General features: G+C 42.3%; 2 protein-coding genes across 3 annotated transcripts; both read left to right on the top strand.

Annotated features, from left to right (window-relative positions):
• The first annotated feature begins 181 nt into the window (after nt 1–181).
• On the top strand, nt 182–21,907 carry rassf2b (Ras association domain family member 2b). 2 transcript variants are annotated; one of them, XM_061767617.1, is made up of 14 exons: nt 182–340; nt 7,595–7,668; nt 10,555–10,630; nt 10,725–10,876; nt 12,020–12,132; nt 12,223–12,365; nt 12,470–12,623; nt 12,746–12,867; nt 12,942–13,039; nt 13,575–15,418; nt 15,510–15,580; nt 18,324–20,758; nt 21,297–21,453; nt 21,582–21,907. In XM_061767617.1, the coding sequence occupies exons 2-10, from the start codon at nt 7,616–7,618 to the stop codon at nt 13,642–13,644; spliced, it is 981 nt and encodes a 326-aa protein (XP_061623601.1). In that variant the 5' UTR covers nt 182–340; nt 7,595–7,615; the 3' UTR covers nt 13,645–15,418; nt 15,510–15,580; nt 18,324–20,758; nt 21,297–21,453; nt 21,582–21,907. The 2 variants fall into 2 exon arrangements, with proteins under 2 accessions (XP_061623601.1, XP_061623602.1); XM_061767618.1 differs by lacking the exon at nt 182–340 and adding an exon at nt 5,835–5,917.
• On the top strand, nt 18,335–18,796 carry sprn2 (shadow of prion protein 2). Its single transcript, XM_061767049.1, has one exon. It carries the CDS (start codon nt 18,335–18,337, stop codon nt 18,794–18,796), a length of 462 nt encoding a protein of 153 aa, XP_061623033.1.
• Nucleotides 21,908–21,939: the final 32 nt, after the last annotated feature.

Genomic DNA, 21,939 nt, shown 5'->3' with positions numbered 1-21,939 from the left:
GCTCGTCTATTGTTCGGGCGCTTTCCTTCATGTGTGAGGGAGTCTCACGGACAAAAGACGCGTATTGTTGGGGGGGGGGGGTTGGCGCGCGCTGATTGGCTGCCAGTGAGGCGCGAGCGAGCTTCGCCGCCCGCCGCGACAGATGGACTCGGGTCGATCCGAGTCGGAGCACCACAACGCGGCCACACCGAGCGACGGCGAACGGGGGGTGTGGTGGGGGTGGGCGGTGGACGTACCGAGGGGGGGAAAACAGCTCCAGTTCAACCGGCGCCTCACACCAAAAACGTCAAACGGAGGACCGGAACCGAACCCTTTGACGCTTCCGTCGTCGTAGTTTGGGGTAAGCTGCTCATTAATATTAACACTTGGACTGCGGCATTGTGGTCATACATTTAAGTTATTTTAATGTTTTTTTAATCATTAACAGTCACAATTTCGTGTTTTTTTAAAAAACATTTTGTGGAACATCTCGTTCAAGTGATGCGAGGACAGTGCCCAGCATGAAGTGGGGGCTCCGTCTAAAGCTTGGAGGAGCATCGAAGTGGGCGTGTGTTTCGGCTGTGACTGGTTATGTAACAAGCAGTAGATAAGGTTAAAATTCCTGTTTTCAAAAATGGTACTGTGACTTTTCCCTTTAAAAATATGCCAATTGATTCCATACATTAGTGTAGCCTTGGATGATAGATGTACTGTTACCTCTTTTATTAGAGAAACAATTATTTGGCAATACCTTGATTTTCTAGTGGTTTACTCGCCTGTGTTCAAATTCCACTCAGTGACTTGTGAGCGCGAGTGAGAATGTTTGTCTGTCTCTATATGTGCCCGGTGATTGTCCCGGGTATTTTACCCCGACCTCTCACCTGAAGTCAGCTGGGAAAGGCTCCAGCTCCCCGTGACCCTGAATCAGAATCATTTTTATTTTGCCAAGTTATGGCCAAAACAACACACAAGGAATTTGTCTCCAGTAGTTGGAGCCGCTCTAGTACGACTTTTGAGACATAAAGACGTTGAGAAAAACAGTCACTGAGCAATAAAGGGTTGCTAGTTATCTGGTAATGCCGGTACCAATTTTTTTTTTTTTTTGACAATATGTGCAAAAAGATGGAGAGTCCTTTAGCACTTAGAGCAGTTTGAATGACTAATATAGCAATAGTCCGGTGCAATGACCATTGTGCAAAGGGCGCAGAGACTTCATGGAGTGTATGCAAGTTTAAAGTGACTAGTAGTGCAATAATCTGGGGAAATGTTGATTGTGCAAATGTTGCAGATACTCCTCAGTCAGTGTGCAAGTGGTGCAGATGCTACTCTGGCATGAGTGGCCAGTATTGGTCAACAACAGATATGCAAATAATCCAGCGTTGCGAGACTACTACAGTGAGTGCACGAGTAATGTATAATTGGCACGTCCATTTTGTTGGGTAGGGAGCGTAGATTCGCTAGGTGGATCGACGGAAACGCCAATCCTCTCTTGCGGAGCTTCACTTGGATGCCGGCTCGCTTCCCTCTGTGGCGCCGCCTCCGTCTCCATGCCAAACACAAAAACAAAAACAATACTACAGAGCTCGTAACCGAGGCGTCCACCCGGGTAGGCGCCATCTTGTCCATATCGAGCAGGACTCTACTGTATTTTTTAAAAATAGTTTTATCAAGGGATGCACGCTGACTTACATTTGAGCACACGTAATTTACAGAAGCCTAAAAGTGTTGTCATCTGTGTCCTACTATCGGTTTATTTTTGCGAATACAGAGGACTGCACAATATCAGCATCGATACTGATATCGGTATCGATGCATCCTTAGTTTTACCGCAGCATAAGTCACTAAGCATCGCCGTCATGGAAGGGAATAAGCTACACCTCTGACATGTATCGTTCATATGAAGGGAAGACGAGGAGTAATTAACAGGAGAAAGACGAAGACGCCATGCTAATTGCTAAGCTATCGTGACATGAAGTCGCAAAACACCAAAATAAGCGATGGGGTGATACACTTGTCACATACTGTATGTCTGTCTTAAACCGCGTTATAGCGGACAGTAACCAATTTTTGAAGAGCAAAATACCAGTCAAGTTAATGTGTCTTGAGAGAAAATACTGTAATAAACAATAACGCTAAAGGACTGGAACCAGAAATCGGAACGTCACCGCTAGTCCGCTACGTCACTTGAGAAAAGGGGCCTGTAAGTTTAAAAGTCCATTAATATAATAAATATCTATAAGATAACATTTATTCGTCCCACAATGGGGAAATTGGCATCATTTCAGCAAGAATAGTGCATGCAGAAAATACAAAAATAGCACGCAAGAGGACATTTGGCTGCATCAGCAAATTAATTAATTAATTATTTGTAATTAATTAATTGCTGTGGCTCTTCCTTCCCACATGCGAGGCATTACAGTAAGTGGGCGCCGCGGTAGGTGAACCACCATATAGTGGTATAAACTGTATAGAGAATGGATAGATGGTTAGATTCTTACACAATCATTGATTGGTGGTGCTGATCGAGCTTTCGTTTCACATGACCTAATCTCTCTTCCAGTCTCATCTGCCAAGCTTTAAATGGCCCCTGCCATGTCTAACGAGAAGCAGGAGGAACTATATTTTTGGCTCGGATATTTCAACGTTTCTGGTGTTGCTATGACACTAATGACAATAGAGGCGATCTGCAGAGGCGGGAGGGTTGAAAGGGGTCGGGAGGAGGGTTTTAAAAGCTATTCATCTCACTGAAAGACACGCAAAAACAACCACACGTGTGTTTGTCGGTTTGAGGGGAGGGTGGGGGGGGGGATGGTAGCCAGGAAGTCGTGGTCATGAGTTTTAATTACACGCAGAATGGCCTGCGCTCTTTCACAATCACACACCAAGGAGAGAGTTCAGACGAGAGACGCAGACAAGAAAAACTGTGAATCCAATCAGATTGTAGACATGCTTTCAGCTGAGGCGCAGTGGGCGCGATGGCGACAAGCGGGGGGTGGAGACGGAAGCAGACGAACGGCTGACGCCCTAATGAGCCACTAGGGACTTTATTCGACTGAGATGTACATTTGAACTCTCGACTCCTCCTCCATTTTTTTCCAAATTACGTTACAGGGGATTTGTTCTGCGATGCTTGTCAACCTGTGATTCGTTTGGATTCCAAAATATTTGTAACCATATAAAATAATGCAAAATGAATGAGACATAAAGCCTTTATAAACTTTCTTTTCTCACTGAAATTGGTCTGTTTTTAGCCACTGGCACTGTCTAGGGCAAATTAGTAACTTTATACCCCGCCTCATATACTGCTGAGCTAATAGCGAGTCTGGCTTTCATTCCCATGGTAAACCTCAGCATTGGACGAGAATAGATTCAACTTCTGGAAGCAGAGTACAGAGTGAAAAAAAAAATGAAGCAAGTGCTGATAAAGACAATAAAAGCATTTTTACTTGTAGCAGTTCTTGTAGGTACCAGTTCTTACACTAAATGAATGTTCACCAACCTTTTTAAAACTGAGAGCAACAGTACTTCTTGAGTACTGATTAATGCCCAGTAAATCATAACAAACAGTTCATCCTTTGATGTCCGCTGATTTTAGGTCTACTGACGTTTGGCGATGACATTTTGATTTCAACAGAGGTGTTTGAATGTTAGCGTTCGGAAGTTGGTGTAACAATAAGGCTCCTGTGGTGGAAGCAGTGTTAAGTGGGGTACACACATACCCACAATGCAACCAAGTTTCAAAGTCAGCAAAGGCCCGATTGTCAGATGTGTGTAAAAGATGATCCTGACCAAATACCCTGCGGTGTGTGGTGCGTTCAGTGATTTTTTTTTTTTTTCCTTTCTGAGGGTCTGCTCAGAAAACACATTGACCATCATTAATGTTAAACCTGTTCAACATTTACAATGGCAAATAGACTTTACACGATCAGGATCTTTGGGGCCGATCAGCGAGTTTAAAAAAACGATATCTGATCACATGATGGAGGACTGTATCTATTTAAATGACCTGTTCATTTACTGTATATACTTGTGTACCTAATTGCTCAAAAAGATATATTTACAATAAATAATGTATCTTTGTTCCTCTATTTATGTCAGTGAGGCATAGTGACAGACAGAACAAATGAATGGTCTTCTATTAGATGGCAGGAAGTAAATACAGTAATTAATGTATCCACTTTTTGTGAGATTTTTGTTTGTTGGTGTGCCGTGAGATTTTTCAATTGTAAAATATGTTCCTTGGCTCCATAAAGGTTGGAAATCACTGCTCTAGCCAGGTCATGTATTCTAATCAGTCAGGTCAAACCAACATTACAACATGACAGAAATAATGGGTGCTAACTTACTGTACTTAAATTACTTATTTTTTAATGAAATTACTTCACCCACACCGAAACTTTAGATCATGATTCGACAGAACGGCGGCATGTTTACATACAACCGTTCGAGCTATCACTAGCTTGCTAGGCTATTTAACGTTTTGTTGCCTGCTTGCGGGCCGTATCGTATTAAAAGTACATGAACATACCCGAAGCAAGCCTTAAACGAACGTCCTCTCCTGAGCACCGGTGACCACCAACACACGTTTTTCCCCATTTTGTTCTTAGAAACACACGGCGCGATCCATTATTGTTGTCGTCGCCATGGTAACGAGTGTATCCGGTTGCGTTTGCGTTGACATAATGAAGCCCAGTGTTCGGAAAAAAACGGGATGCGGTGGTATCGGAATACAAGATTTTATTGCAGTAGTCTGACATAGTGCAATCGTGAAAGAGCAAATTTGTCTTGTAGTCTGACCAGGCATCACGTCCCAGACGTGTTGTCTGTTCCACACTGCCAACATGTTTTTTTTTTTTTTTAATAATTTTATTGGCCGTCAGATATTTACTGGACTACGCCAAAAGACACGCGACAAGGCTAAAAATAAACTAGCTTTTTGATTCAAATATACTGTGCACGATGGCGACGCGGAGTAAATGTCTTTTGCGAAGCCGATCAATGACGTCATTATGACATTAAAGCCGATCAGCATAAAATGCTAATTATCGGCCGATACCGATAAGGCCGATAAAATCGGTGTAATGTCGAATGCCAAATCGTGTGTGGTTAACACCGAGTTTGGTTGAACCACGGACTCCGTGATTGTGACCCAATCAAAACAGAACGATCGGCAATTAGGAAGCAATCTGAAGCTCGTGCTGTTGCAGGTCACAAATAGAGGAGGTCAGTCTTGGTACTGCCACAGAAATCTGGTTTTGGGGAGCAGACTCACCATTGTCAGAGATATCGTAGTGTGTGTGTGTGGTGTGCTGTTTTGGTCATCGTGAGTACACCACATAAGAGCAGTCAGCACACACTTAACTTGTCAAGAGGTTAAAAATCGGTATGTGTGTACCCAGCTTTAACAGGTCCTGTCCCAGAGGTCACAACAACCGAAGATCTGCAGAGTCAAGTGTGGAAACACGCTATAATGAGCCCACAAGCACGGCTACCCTTGACCGCGGCCGCAGTGTTAAAGTCTAATCACCTCCATTTTGTAGCTGGACACCACCTGTTATGCTTGACAAGCGTGACATACAAGTACTGAAATATTGATAGCGCTCGGCTGATTGCGTTTTAATATTTAATCAAATTCTGAGAACTGATTGACAGGCTCAGATTATAGCAGCTGTGTGTTAAAACCTGATGTGTGTGTATGTAGACGGTCTGTGGGAGCTAATTCATCTGTGTTGACGTTGGATTAAGGAAGTCATGGCTGTGTTTCAACTTCCTGTGTGACTGGCTGAGCAAATGAGGAACTGATACAGCGGAAAGGGAGCGCTTCCTTGCCCCCGCTCGCCTCTGTCTCTTTGCTTTTCGCTGTCTTAAGAGAAGTCTCACTTTATAAACACACGCGCACACAAACACCCCTGGATGACAACACTGCTCATAGTTTTGGGTATGTACACAAGCTACCAGTCATTGTCTTCCTGTATGCTACATCAATTTTGTATAATGCAGTGTATTTATCTTTATTTATATTTGTCTGCTGGATCTCTTTAGCATCTAATTGGTCTGAACTTTTATAACCAATTAATGGTAGTATTTAAGTTTTTATTATACAGCAGTACTTTGACTTACAAGTTTGTGTTCTGTGATCAAACTTTTAACTAATTTTAATAGTATGTCAAATCAGTTTTCCCCAATGAAATTCATTGAAAGGCCATTCATTTCAGTTGTAAATGTTTCAGTTTCCTTAAAAAAAATGTATTCGAAAAAACTACCGCTGTATCGTATAAAAACATTCAAACAGACCCCCCCAAAACTAATTTGAATTGCAAAAAAATTAGCACGCACACCAGTTTCACCAATTACAACGAAATTTAGAGGACATGTCTTGATCAATTGAGAAAACAGAGAAAATGGCTTGAATTTTGTTTGAATGTGTGAAGTGCCAGTCAAAGAGCAGATGTTACGTGAGGTAAATTGCTCGGAAGGGAGACGAAACAGCGGCCATAATTTACATTTCATCAGGTACATTGATGAAAAAATAGACATGATGAAAATTAATACATTGAGACAGACTGGCTAATTTATTGACATCTCTGTTGCTTGAATTAGTTTCACAGATATGTGCTATTTTGGCACTAAAATGGATAGTGCACTGTACATTGTAGCTAGCAGGACAGCCTTTGTTTCACTAAATTACTCAAAGACAACCCAACCATATATTTTATATGTACTGTACTTGTGTGAAAATGCCTTTCACAAACCCAGTGATGGAGGTTTGGTTTCCAGTCTTTAAAAAGTCTGGCCATCTTTTCTGTACAGGTCAGGCTCTGGGAATATAATCATATATCTTTTTAATGTTTTTCATTTACCTTCATTTCTTAGTGAATAATACATGGATGTTACACATACTACTGTTAAGCTGTCAAACATCCTGCTAGCTAGCTGCTTAGCATGTTAAACGTAATCACATCACGTAAATGTTAGGGTGATGAATGAAAGTCTTGGGATTCCTGATTTAGAGAGGAAAAGTCTCAACAACATGCAGAGAATTCCTCCTCTGCACATCATGACAGCTGTTCAGACAATTCCCATTTTGACCTATGCGATGGAAAAACACTTTGGAACATACTAACGCCAGCTTTCCACTTTAAGCAAACTCGAGTGAACACATGCACAGAACTGGAATATGTCTTCATGTTTCTCGTTTCACTCATATTTCAGTTGTGTGAGCTCAAATGTCTTTAGTTCTTCCCTCATCTGCTGGCTGCATGTCTCTGTCCATGTTGGAGCAGCTGAAATAGGAATTTTGTCTTAGCATGTTGCACGTGTCCTGCACCTGTTCACCCTCACAGAAGCTTCTTTTTCCAACCCGCCATGAACAAACATAAAAATGGAAAAGTAAGTGAATTGATTGTGGTGGCCAAGAGATCCAACTAGTGTATGTGTTTCGGAGTGTTTTCAAGTATGTGGTCGAAGCCAGCGTGTTTGTTTGTCTCTTGGAGGAAGTAGTTGCCACGTAACAAATCTTGTGTTTTGGCTCTTTTGTGCTCTTCCTCTGCTGGTCATGAGGAGTTATGAGACTCTGGCGATAATGATCAGGCACCTCTTTGGTTTCTCCCCTCAGCCCCGCTCATGCAGTCTGACCATGGATGGCACTCACAATGGGGTTCAGGTCGGAGAGAACAAGTTCATCAGCAAGTAAGCCTCTCACTTTTGATTACAAAACCACTGTAGTGTTACAAAGGCTGAATTTACTGCTGGTTCAAGTGCCCAATTCTGATTTAATGCCTATATCTGATTGTCGATTAACATCTACATTCAAACTAATCAATCCAATACCATGAAATGCTGTGGCCCCGGCATGAATCCTAACTTCATACCCTGCATGCCGATAGACTCTCCTGTTTTCGACTCCAATGAGAAAGGCAGCACAGATTCAATAACAAATGAATGTTTAGCCCCCGTGTCACTGAGAATTTTAATGGGAGCACGATGGCTCCTTAAGAGACACTGTAGAACATGACATAGTTGGAGCATGAGATGGCAACGGATGCTTCCCCTTAGCTTTTAGCAACAGACACTGATCCTTCCAGTGACTATAACCATGACAGTAATTCCAAATTCTGGGACCCCCGGGCCTGCCCGGTGTTGTAGACTTGCGTGTGGGACTCTCCTTTGACAATTTACTCCAGTTACGAGGATTTCCACTGGTTATCATCTGCACCTTTCCATCCACCACTAGACCGTATCCCAGAAAAAAACAGACTTGTGCGCATTTATTTCTGAAGTGACATAAAACAGAACTGTCACAAAGGAGAATTTGCATCCAGTAGTGCTGCAATTAGTAATCGGGTGTCCTGATGACAATTCTATCGAATAATCAAGTAATCGGCTAAAATATATTTTTGTTTGGTTAAAGAGCAATTCTGAATACACAAGAGAAAATGAGACATTTCATTTAATAATGAACAACCTATTGGTTTCCTCTTTCAGATAATCAAAATTATTTTTCTTTAATTCACATTGTGCATGCAGCAGGAACTGCATTTTCATGTCTGCAAACATTTCTTGCGAGGCAATTTCAAACACAAATAAAAATTAATAAAACAAATGTAAATACATTTCAGCGTAATCTTGGCATTTCTTGTATCAAAAACAAAAGCATTGATTTAAAAAAAGAGGAACACAAGTTTGTCATCTTGTTTTAAAAGCACAATTTTTCCAATTGTGGTATCTGAGTCAGAACATTAGGGGGCACTAAATGATGTGTTATGTTACGTAAATAACAGGCGAAGAAGAAAAAGACACAAAGAAGAATGTTGCTTCGTGTTGAATGGTTGCTCGCTGTGTGCTGATTGCATTGTAAAGTGAATTAAAAAAAGAAATACAAGACTGATTCTTGAGAACACTACACTGACTAAACCCAACTGTAGTGAACAGGAAGCGCAGCCGGGGCACAGCCGGCTCGCCGTGTAACTATTTGCGTGATCGTTCACAAAGCCTCCTGCTAATGCTAACGAAAACGAGCATATGTGACGTCAAGCCACGCGAGTCCATCCATCCATCCATCCATTTTCTGAGCCGCTTCTCCTCACTAGGGTCGCGGGCGTGCTGGAGCCTATCCCAGCTATCGTCGGGCAGGAGGCGGGGTACACCCTGAACTGGTTGCCACCAACGCGAGTTTATTTTTCTTCATATTGTTACGTTAATTGTCATTTCCGTGTATGTTACCAGTACTTCATGGCATGTGTTCCTTATGTAACAGCCACATTTATTGTAGATTTATGTTGCAGTTTTTTTCTTTGAATGAAATCATTACTTTAGTGTCTGGAAAAAGTGACCAAAGAGTGGTCAATTCCGCTACATCACCGATCCGGCCCGCCACATCATTTTATGTGGCCCACGAAAGCAAATCAAAATTGCTCATTGTGTTCTGGTGTAATGCCATTGAGATATTTGCAAGCATTTTTTTGTTACCCATCCCCCTTTGTTTGAAAAGAAACATGTTTTTATAGGCTTCTGATTTCAAAACTGGCTATTCATCAATGTGTTGTGTATACTGTATGTAATTACAGTATATGAGGTAATCTTTCATTTATATGGGTTCACAGTCGTAGCGGCCCTCCGAGGGAAGTCATAACTACGATGTGGCCCGTGACAAAAATGAGTTTGACACCCCTGCTCTACATGAACATGCCCAACAGGGCATTACCTGTTAAGAGAAATAAGCTGTAATAAACCTTTAGTGTGGGGGGACACACTTCAACATGAGAGAGATCTGTTGAGAACATCAACATTAGGGTTACATCATTCTGTAAATCCTATAATGAAATATACTTATACTATATAGAAAGTGAGTTGCAGAGTGTACATATCTCAATAGTTTGGTAAAAATGTGAAAAGTCAATGTGCTCCAGTCTGAGTGAAGTCACGAGTAATTGCTGTCCAAGTCGATTTGCAAGTCTTTTTTTGAGTCTAAAGTCATCAAATTCATGACTCGAGTCTAAGTCATGTGACTCGAGTCCACAGCTGTCATATTGTAGTATATCTGTAACCCAGAGTAACGTTTGTCCCAGTCTCTGCCTATATTGCACCAGTAAACAACAGGGGCCCATTTTTGCAACTAACAGACTTTGTTAATGGCGGTTTAAGTGACAACTGTAACTGGAAACTATTTTTGGACACGTACTGTCCAGAAAGTCCGTAACGTCCGTTAAATCGAGGTCCAGTAAATCAAGTTTCCACTGTAGATGTTTGCAAATGTCTTACTTTGATTTAATACAAAAATAATCAGTATTTCATGGAGGACTACCTCAATCTGAGAATATTTACTGTTGAGAGGCTGAAATTATGCGGATTTGAAAAAAAATCAGTTAAACAATGGCTTTAAACAATGAATCGATTATCAAAGTAGTTGTCGATTGATTTGATGGTCGATTAGTTGTCGATTAATTGTTGCACATCTGCTTGGCGCGTATCCCAGTTATGCCACTTGAGAACGTAAAATCCGAACCATGCAGTGTAAATCCAGCCAAAGAGACATGTTCAAGCCTGCTGCTGAGATTCGGCCATCTCTGTCTCCAGGGCAACCATCCTCTCGCATCTGAAAACGTACAACCTTTACCATGAAGGACAGAATCTGCAGCTCAGGCACAGAGAGGTCTGTATGTGCCTCACATTGTCTGCCACTTTAAACACATGGCCTGCCAGTTCTTCGATCCAGCGGTGGGTAATTCATTGATTCCTCCTAACAGGAAGAGGGGGAGCTGATCGTCGAGGGCCTGTTGAATATCTTTTGGGGCCTGCGGCGACCAATCAGGCTTCAGATGCAGGACGACCACGAGCGCATCCGACCGCCTCCCTCCTCCACATCCTGGCACTCGGGTTGCATTCTGGACAGTCAGGGGTGAGACGTGCACGTGGGTCAGGTTACGCCACAATGACCGGAAATGTCCACACATCGAAGGTCAATGGGGGCAAATGTACACACACGGGACACTTTATTAGGCACACCAGTATGATCTCATGAGGTCCAATGCAAGAACTAAATTCTGTCTTTACAAAGATAACAATAATCCTTTTTGAGAGAGAAAGAGCGAGAGAGAGAGAACGAGAAAGAAAGAGAGTGTTGATGTGAGCATATTGACGTCTGATTTGTAAAACTGACAAATGGGTCAGGTCATTCGTAGACTCGGTTATAAAACAATTGTAACATGTATGTAAAATATTTAAAATAGTTTATTTTAACAATAAAATAAGTCTCTTTTTCTTTTTTTTCTTTTTTTGTTTTTTGTCCTGTTCGGCTGTTAGGTCAAGCAGAATGGAAAATCTGTATCCCTTTCATGCCGGAACAGTTCTACTGTGTCTTTACAAATTTCATAATTAACTAACCAATTATTTAATACAATAGGTTCAAATATTGTAAAATCTCTATGTAAAGTATGTAGTTATTTGAGTAATAAAATAAAAAATTACTCCCAGTGTTTAATTGTATTATTTGTAATAATTTAATGATTTCATAGACCAGTTATTTAATCAAATTAATAAAAGATTGTTTAATACATATGTGAAATTGGCTATTATAGGAAAATATCCCCGTTTATTTATTAATTTATAAATTAAAAATGATCCCCATTTTAAAATAATTATTTTAACTAACCAATTATTAAATAGAATAAAAGTTGTTTAGTGTATGTGCAATTATTTATTTTACATTATCTCATTGTATTGCTAACAATCAAGTATCCACTTATATAATGGACAAATAAATTAATACTTATAATAATTAACCAATTTTAGGGAAAGAATGTCTACATTTTGTATTTTTTTTTAAATTACGAGACGCCTGATAAAGCAAATGCTCGGTGGAACCGATTAAAGAACGGAGTGGGTCACCTCCGGCTGCCGGGTCGTACTTTGCCCACCCTTGTCTTTTCCCCTGTGATTGACTGGCGACCAGTGTACCTAATGTTGTCAGTTACCGTATAATATTTAATATATGTACAGATGACAAACGGGGACAAACTGTTAATGCGGGACTTCCGTACAGTTCCCCAAACAGCACAGACGGTCAACAGAAGCCACACGTGACTCCGCCCACTATGGAGGTGACGCCGCCTGACAACCGATCGGAAGACAACGGCGTGATGGAGCACGCGGAAGGTGCGTGTTCTCATTAAGAATGTACAGTAAGTCTGATAAAGAAATAACTCATTTAGGAAGTTTCATGTGACTTTCCCATTGATCCATCAGAGGACAGCGAGAACTCAGCTCAGCTCCTCAGAACCAAGAGTGACGCCGGGGTCCTAAGGCGGGCCCACCGCCGCTCCCCCAGCGACCAGAGGAAGATCCGACGCCATCGCTTCTCCATCAATGGACACTTCTACAACCACAAGGTCAACACATAACTAGAACGCAGATATAACGAATTCTCATACTCCCAAATGTTTCCAGTCAAGTGTTGTAATTAACTTCCCATTTCGATACTTGTGTGTCTCAGACAGCCGTGTTCACGCCTGCTTTCGGCTCGGTGACCAACGTTCGCATCAACAGCTGCATGACGACGCCGCAGGTGCTGAGAGTTCTCCTCAACAAGTTTAAGATTGAAAACAGTCCGGATGATTTTGCACTCTACCTCGCCCATGCCAGTGGAGGTGAGCAATAACACTCCCATCATCCTCTTCTTTTTTTGGGGGGGGGGGAGGGGGGTGCATCTGTACGTCTTTTAAAATTTACAAATGTAATCTGTAAGTGTGTGTGTGCATGTGTGTTTCAGAGCGAGTGAAGCTGAAGCGCAGTGACTTCCCTCTGGTTTTGAGAGTTATGCAGGGTCCGTGTGAGCAGGTGTGCAAACTGTTCCTCATGGAGGAGGACTTGGGAGAAGAAGTCACATATGATGTAAGTAAGCAGCTACACACAAACACGCAGTGAACTGCTGCCTGCTCATGTGCGTGTCTTCTCCACTCCACCAGGTGGCGCAGTATATCAAGTTTGAAATGCCCGTGCTGCAGAGCTTCATCACCAAGCTGAAGGAGGAGGAGGACAGAGAGGTGCAGAAGCTGAGGAGAAGGTACAGCAGCTTGTGTCCATTCACACTACATTAATGGAGCCAATAAGAACCCCAGATGTTGATCACATTCTGTGATGTTCTTTTTGTCAAAAATATCACAAGGCTCAATCAAGCATTAGGGAACAGATGGACAATCTATTTCTTAGCCCGTTTTGAAGGGGGGGGGTCTCATACAAGTGAGTGACTGTATACCAGTGGAGAGTCTGGTTTTCGTTTTACCATAAATACTGGAGGAACTGAAGCCTGGTCCGTGCTAGCAAAATAGCCACAAGGACAATTCAATAATTGGTTCTTGTGGAGGCAGCGCTTCGCACACTATTCTACTGTGTAAGTAGAACATCACCAAAAACAAGAAAAAAAAGACAGTTGGCGACTCACGCCCGCACATGTTCGCACACATCGATGAATCGGGTTAAAAAAGCCTTTTTCATTTCATATTCATTTGTGAAATGTTATGTTAAACAAGGTCTCTAAGTGTTTAATTGATTAGTTGGGGATTAAGCGAGTATAATTCATAACTGCTTATATTTTGCAGGTACAACGTCCTGCGCTGCATCATAGAGAAGCAGCTCGGCTGTCTCCCCGAGGGCCCCGCATGTATGTGAATGTCAAAGTGTCGGGCGACGACAAGCTCCAAAAACGAGAAGAAGACACGCAGCGAGGACGCCATCTCGCTGCGTCTGCTTTGGATCGTGGAGACGGTTTGTTACGTTGTGTGTGGACATTTCACAACACAATGTGACTCAGGGAAGCTGACAAACTCTTTATCATCGGGCAGTGATTGGCCAGCCATCCATTTTTTTTTTATAGCTTATTGTCCGTGGAGCCTATCCTAGCGGACTTTGTGTGAGAGGCAGGACGCACCCTCGAGAACCTTCAGAGAACCTAACATGTATGTTTTTGGAATGTGGGAGGAAGCCAAAGTACCTGAAGAAAATGACACAAGCCCAAAGGGAACATACACAAGTAGGCCCTGAGCCGATATTCAAACCCAGGGCCTGTTGACTGCGACCCAGACATGTTAACCACTAATCCACGCTGATTGTCTCAAGCCCGTTTGTAGCACAAGCATCGTGTCACGCTGTCAGTCAAGTGCCTGCTAAATACTCACCAAGCACAAACAAACCACTAGGATTATATTTCCTCCACATAAAAATCAGATGATGAGCACAAAGGTAAAAAAGCTTCCTCTTTTCCCACAATGCACCGGGCGGCTTTTTGTCCCCTACTGCAGGTGGACGAGTGGTTCTTCCTCAACTCACAGGTACTCCTAATTCATCTTTGTGTGAAATAACATACGCAATCATTCAACGAAATGAAAAAATAGGAATGTCATGTTGACATGTTGAAAGCACAACAAAAGACTCTGGAGCTGTTATTTTTAAGCCTGGTGCACAACACAAGACCGCTTGTGTCTGCTTGTTGTGCGATCCACACAGCTTACATGCACACTCAGAGCCCAAGTGGAAGTAGGTCAGTAAAAGTGTTGAGCGGCACACAGACAGACAGACAGAAGGCCAGACGGCATCATGTTGTGTCGCGCTTGTCTGTTATTAAATAATATTTGCCGACTGCAACACCGTTAAGCCGCTTCAAGGTGTCCACTACACTCGCTGCCAACACAGGGCATATTTTAGTGAGCTTGTAGATTTGTATTGTTTTTACCTTTAGTGTACTGTGTAGTTCTTACAGTTCATGCAAATGTCTGAATGTCATTTTGAGAATGTGCATGCTTTATGTTACAGACTTCTTTTGATTGCTTCTTTTTTTTGGGGGGGGTGGGGGGGGTGGGGGATGACTTCTTAATTAAAGCTAATGAGATATTTTAGTCCTTCACATGTGAACAACTCATGATGATGTGAAAATGTAGGGCTGGGGTGGTTGAATAATGATTGTAATTTAATTAAAAAGAGTTTTGAAAAAAGATAGATTGTGTCCAGTTCAAAAAAAGAAGTGTGTCATCCATCCATCCATCCATTTTCTACAGAACAGTGGTTCCCAAACTTTTTACAAGTGCAGTCTAAAAAAAACTTCTTAGCTCCCCAAGTACCACCATCATGACCAACATTAAAATACAGTAAGGCAACAATTTGACAGGATTCTTGATAATGTAAATGATCAGTGGGCCGAATGAAAGAACGAGGAAGGCCGCACAAGGCACGCTGGTCACACTTTGCCCACACCTGATCTAAAGGTACTCAAACTGACTGGAATATCCCATTAGTCGAGACCGCAACTCATCGGACAATTAGAGCATTAAATCCAAATGAGACCAGTAGGTGTTAGGCTTACTGTCAGTGGTGCAGCAGATTACCAACCACTCCGCCAGCCAATGACAGCCAGGAGAGGCATGATCCCCTCGACGTGACCGTCTGAAGGGTAAGCGGCCGACCGTGATACGCACTTCATATACGGTATACACACGCCGTCGGTGGCAGAGCTGCTAACGCACACGCTTGGTGGTTTTCAGCTTCTGGAAGAGGGAAAAGCCGGAGGCGCTTCACCTGAGGAACTTTGATTTCTTCCCGAAAGACCAACCAGGTCAGAGCACTTTCATTTAGATCAGGCGGGCACTTATTATATAGTATTGATTAATTCCAAGGGCAACCAGTTTGAGACACACTTCTGAAATAATACATTTGCTCGAATCAGCATTAATTATATGTTATTAATAATTAATGATACCCATCTCTGTGTAAACACTGATCATGTTAATGATTTCTCTCAATATTGATTTACAAAGTAGGAAACAAATATAGATATTTCTATAAATCTCTTCAAATGTTTACATTAAAAAAGTAATTTCTGCACCATTCCTAGGAAATCACAATGTCCCACCACTGATGAGCTATTTTTAGAACAGGCCCGTAAGTGGCTCATTTGGTCCTTAGGTGTCCTTCTTCTTTTCCCACATTGCACCAGGCGGCCCTGATTTAGATGCATCGCACTATACTAGAATATCATGCAAAACGTAATTCATTTCTGTAGTGCAAAATTTAAAAAATAAAGTGGAAGTCATATATTATCCAGATTTAGTACACAGTGAAATATTTCATGATTTAATTTATTATAATTTGGAAGATTAACCAACCAAAACCCGAAATTACATTAGATGAGAAACCATCAAAATAATTTTTAATATTGAAATTTGCAAGTAACTGGCCTTCTACATTTAATGATTCTGTACAATATGTTAAAAAAATAAAGAGACCACAGCAAAATGATCACTTTATGTCGACAATTGTTAATTGAGATGTTCATGCAAATTTTCTATAAACATCTCGATGATGATGATGATGATGTTTGTTTACTCTTGCAATGGTCTCTTATTTTCCTTCCCCACTGTAGTACAGTATGTGCGTGTATTTTGATTCTATAATATTGGCTATTATTGTATTACCCACAACATGAGGTACATTTTCACAATTTGAAGATGATGCTTTTGTGCTATTTAATTGTTTAATGAGTAAATAATGACGCTCTTGTGTGCGTCGGTGATCGAGACGACGTCCAATTTGTTTGTGTTGGAAAGTTCTCACCTTGTTTGTGACTGAACGGTCCTGTAATAGGATTATTGCGAGTGTAATTTTAGCAGCAAGTCCGTGTGAGTGTGTGCGTGGGTTTGCTCGTGTTGATGATAGAACAAATGATGTCACTCAGTAATGAGTTCAGCCGTTCCATTCTGTTAGCTCTTATTAATATTAGGTTGCTATTATTGGTCATAGGGACATCATTTCAGATTGAACACTGCTATTGTGATCTTTTTGAAATATGTAGAAGCACATGGTACTGAAGAGAACACAATTCAAGGCACAAGAGAGGATGAAAGCTTGTGTAAAAAGTGTGTCTCCATTTAGAAGGATTATTTAGAGCTCTTCAATAATCAGCGTGGTAAAAATAACAGAGCCGTGCTCAGAACATCTTACGTGTTTGTGTTTGTCTCAGGTAAAATTAACTTTTCTAACAGTGGGTACGGAAAGTTTTCAGACCCCCTTAAATTTTTCACTCTTTTTTTTATATTGCAGCCATTTGTTAATATCATTTGTAAAAAAAAAAAAAAAAAATTCCTCATTAATGTACACACAGCACCCCATAGCGACAGAAGAAAAACGTTAATTGTTGAAACTTTTGCAGATGTATTAAAAAAGAAAAACTGAAATATCACACAGCCATAAGTATTCAGACCCTTTGCTGAGTATTTAGTAGAAGCACCCTTTTACACCTAATACTTTTTGGGAATGATGTAACATTTTTTTCATACCTGGATTTGGGGATCGTCTGCCATGCCTCCTTGCAGATCCTCTCCAGTTCTGTCAGGTTGGAACTTGGACGTTGGTGGGCAGCCATTTTGAAAAATTTAAGGGGGTCTGAAAACTTTCCGTTCAGTAGTAAGTGCATGTATTCAGCATGAAGTGCATGTTTCTAATAATATCAAATCACATTTGTCCTTTTTTTTCCTCACAAAAATATAGCGAACAAAACATCCATCCATCCATTTTCTGAGCCGCTTCCCCTCACAAGGGTCGCGGGCGTGCTGGAGCCTATCCCAGCTAACATCGGGCAGCAGGCGGGGTACTGGTTGCCAGCCAATCGCACAACCAAAACATCCCAAAATATATAAGTAACTATGAGTTTTGTACTTCAACGTGGGCCAGACGATAAAGCAGCACGAGATTGTGCAGCTGTGAAATCTTCTGTCACTCCTCGTGCACTGCATTTTCAGGATATCACAATTTAATGAGTGACGGATGGTGTGGTTCACTTGCCTGACTGGTTCAGTTCCCTCTCAGTGTTGGTCAGAAATGACCTGAACAGGATGAGCTGAATAGAAAATAGATGGATGGAATATATCTATATATATATATATATATAGAGAGAGAGAGAGAGAGAGAGAGAGAACAGTCTGTCACTTATTGAAGGGTAGCTGTGTACTTTTTTCTTATCATTTTTCTGGACACTACTCGTTGTGTTTGTCCAGCCAGGAATGAAACCACTCTAAAAACATTCAGTCCGACTCTTCCTGTAAACTCTACCTTCAACGTCAGCTTTACAGATGCCCAATAGATGCTGTGTAGGCTCCACGTAGTGTTATCAGATGTCGTAACGGTATAACCTGGATTTCTTTTTTCAACTGAGGCCGTGAAGAAGGTGGAGCAGTGTGCATTCATGTGGTCAGCACGTCTGCCTGCAGAGTACATTAGAAACAGCTCCCAGTGTGATGCAGTGCAGTTGTTAATCCCTGATAACTGTAATAATAAACATCTTTTTGTCCCATGTGTTGCAGGTTAAACAATCATGTCCATGCTACAACAAGGCCCCCTGACAGTGGCCATGTGTGTGCTGCTCTTAGCCACACTGACCCCCACCTCGGAGGCCCGACGCGGCGGAGGCTTCAGGGGGGGTTGGGGCGGCAGCAGGCCAGCCTACAGGCCGGCCCCTCCCAGAAGCAACGGACCCAGTGCGGGTAAAGTAGCCGGCGCTGCGGCGGCGGGAGCCATCGGAGGAGCCATGCTGGGGTCCGCTCTGAGCCGCCCCGGGTACGGCTACGGCGGAGGGTACGGGGGATACGGAGGGTACGGGGGCTACGGGGGAGGCTACGGCTACCCGCGGTACGGCGGTGGCTACGGACCCAGGCCTGCGTATGAGCCGGAGGGCTCCGGAGATATGGAGTACTACACCGGCGCGTCCAGCGGCCCCATCTACAACAGCATCATCGTTGTGATCGGCTCCCTGCTCTCTCTGCTGCTCATCATGTGAAGACACGCTGAGGGTAGCTAGCAAAAGTAGCACCTGCAACACCACCCTCCAAAAATTACAAGCTACGGCTTTACTGGACCTCGTCTGCACCGAAACCCGTCGAGGACAGCGAGTTGGCGCAAGAAGTAGTGTGCACCGAGAGTCTGTTCGCACTGATGGGCACGACAGCGGTAGACTAAATGTAACTTGCAACCTAAACAATCAGGGAACTGAAAAATGCAGACGTCATCGAGGGCTAGAGGAGGAAGTTTAAATCGGATTGGTTAAAATTACAATGATTCAAAGTTAAAATGATTGTTAAAGAAACATTCTCATGGTGAAAATAGTTTACCTTTGAACTTTCAGCACTATTGATTCTGCTGGTACTGGGCTGATTACATGGACGTGGCAGCACATAGACGCTGGAATCCGATATCTAACGTCCACATAACGTACTGGCAGTAGTGCAGCCAAGAGAAATGCTACAAAATGAAGAGAATAACGTGGGGAAGGAATGAATAGAATCCCATGAATGAAATATTAGAATTGACGATGTCGACATAGATCAGTGCTTCTGTTAAGTGTTGCGGGCAGCGACAGCATCTATGTTGTTGTTATATTATAACCTGCTAATTTGACGACATCAAAGTTCTGCTTTCACTATCGTGATATTGCTTACTGTCAGACAGGCACTCCAATCAATCACAGTTAATCGTGCGGATCTATTCGATTGTCTAGGGGTACCTAATGAAATGTCTGTTGTGTGGAAATGCAGTCATTGAATATGAAATTGTGTAAGGATCCTGAGTAGATCTCAGGGAAGTCACATGAGGACCAAATAGTGCTCATGACTAATACAGTTTTGGTTCAGCCAATCAGTACAATGCTTGTTTGTAATAAATCTTTATGAGATCAACATTTTTTTTGGAGACTGTTATGATGACACATGTGCTTTACTATTGTATATTGTTCCTTAATTAAATACAAATTACAATAAATAAAGACAGTTTGACCGCGCAGTGTTTTATTTGTTGTCACAGTGGTTTTTGTCTTAGTGAACTATTCCATCATTGGACAAACGGTATTAGATGAAGTCAACATGAGAAAAAGTACGTAAGTGGTACCGTCGGTGGTCGAGCAGATTGCTGCTCACCTCAACTCTAACGAGCTGGTTCGACATCAACCTGTGGTGAGAGGAACATCAAATATGAAATGAGATTGCACGCAAGAACTTTACTAAATGATTATTTTTGTGGTCTCGGTTGCTCGATCAAACCATATTTTATTTATTATGCGGAGATCAATTGGACAAACAGAGTCAAGGTGTTCTATTTCATCATCAAACAAATAGAATATGAAGTCAACATGAGAAGACGTATTTAAGCGTTGCTGCCAGTGGTACAGCACATCACTGCTCACTTCAACAACAAAGAACTGATTCAATTTCAACCTGTGGCAGGGAAAGGTAAGCAGAATACCAAAAAAAAAAAAACACACACAAATATGTGTCCAGTGGTATATTCTATCATGCTGAGATCTGTTCCTAATATTTTGTCCTCCCAGGTGAACCAATCACGTCCAGACTGCTGAAGGTCACCCTGACGATGGTCGTGTGTGTGCTCATTTTAGCCACACGGACGGCCATTGCCGAGGCCCACGAATGCCGTCATCTGGCTTCATCCGGGCCCGTTTCGAGACACTTTGGCCGGTTAGTCTGCATGTGAGCGTCTGGGCGTGAGTTGCGGCTGACAACAGTTCTTTGCGAGTGTTCTCGATTTTTGTGCGTCTGACTGTTTGTCCCATTCAATAAAAGCGGCTGTCACTCTCCTTTCATTACAGTACTTGAATGGATCCATTTTTTTCCCACCCCACTCAAGCAACTAAGTATAAATACAATACAACAGTGGGCAGCATACAGCATGTCCACAAAACTACATTGCATAAACCAAGGAAGAGCATCAAGATGACATTTTCAAGATAAAGGTGAGGTGTGATCAAGAAACCTGTTGTCACTTCTTACCATTACAGTCCACTTATATGGAGGAGTAACCTTTCCCACGCAGCCAGCTTGAGTTGAATGAAAAAAACATTTTAAAAAATACATTTAAAAAACATTTTAAATTGCTGTAAGGCACTGATGGTGTCGTGGTACCCTCACCTGACTTTGGTGCGTGGGTACAGTTCCCACTCAGTGACGGTGTGAATGTAAGTGCGAATGGTTGTCCGTGTCTATATGTGCCCTGCGACTGACTGGCGACCAGTTCAGGGTGTATTCCGCCTTTCACCCGAAGTCAGCTGGGACAGGCTCCAGCGCCCCGCGACCCTAACCGGGAAAGGCGCTGTTGAAAATGGACGGAAGGATACCATCCTGCACGTCAATATTTTATTCATCAAACATGTCGTTAGACATGAAGTGGACTGTTTGTGGTCCTTTTGTAAAACTATGAAATATTTCTGACAACACTCTAGAAAAGATGAACTCGGTTGCTTGATCAAAAATAATGTTCCGTTAATTATGCAGAGATCATTGAACAAACGGAGTCAGGCGCTCTCTTCCGTCATCAGACAAACAATGTTAAGTCAACATGTGAAGAAGTATTTAAGTGCTACCGTCAGCGGCACGGCAGATTACTACAACACAAACCTGTTGCTTCAGCTTCAACCTGTGGAACGAAAAGGTAAGCGGTGCATCATAAATACAATGAGATTGAAAATACACACGAGGACTTAACTAAAGGTTTACTTTTCAGTCTCCATTGTGCACTGTGCCATACTGAGGTTTGTTCCTCAAATCTTGCCCTTAAAGGTTAACCTACCATGTCCAGGCTGCTGAAGGTGACGTTGACGGTGGCCGTGTGTGCGCTCATCTTAGCCACACTGACGACCAGTGCAGAGGCCCACCGCAGACGTCCCTCTGTCCATCCACCGCGGGGCATCAGACCCAATCCGCGACACTCACCGCAGCAATACGTGCAAGGCCGAGACATTCAAAGAAAGCAGTCAACTGGGGATGAATGATGAAATACTTCAGAACAAAAAGAGACCAAGTTGCAACAGTACAAATAAAATGTCTGGCAATGTAAAGGCTCCCATACATGACAAATAAAATGAATAAACTCAAGTGTAAAATTATCTATGGTCCTTACTCTGTTCCTTTGGTCTTT

Source organism: Phyllopteryx taeniolatus, chromosome 3 (genome assembly GCF_024500385.1).
Source record: "Phyllopteryx taeniolatus isolate TA_2022b chromosome 3, UOR_Ptae_1.2, whole genome shotgun sequence".
Taxonomy (NCBI): Eukaryota; Metazoa; Chordata; class Actinopteri; order Syngnathiformes; family Syngnathidae; genus Phyllopteryx; species Phyllopteryx taeniolatus.
Note: the sequence above shows the minus strand (reverse complement) of the source record. Positions and strands in the feature narration are given on the sequence as shown.

Coding starts and splice junctions, on each gene's coding strand:
- rassf2b (XM_061767617.1), top strand. CDS start 7,616: ATGGATGGCACTCACAATGGGGTTCAGGTCGGAGAGAACAAGTTCATC. Junction 10,631..10,724: donor TGCAGCTCAGGCACAGAGAG/GTCTGTATGTGC, acceptor TCCTCCTAACAG/GAAGAGGGGGAGCTGATCGT. Junction 12,624..12,745: donor CCTCGCCCATGCCAGTGGAG/GTGAGCAATAAC, acceptor TGTGTGTTTCAG/AGCGAGTGAAGCTGAAGCGC.
- sprn2 (XM_061767049.1), top strand. CDS start 18,335: ATGTCCATGCTACAACAAGGCCCCCTGACAGTGGCCATGTGTGTGCTG.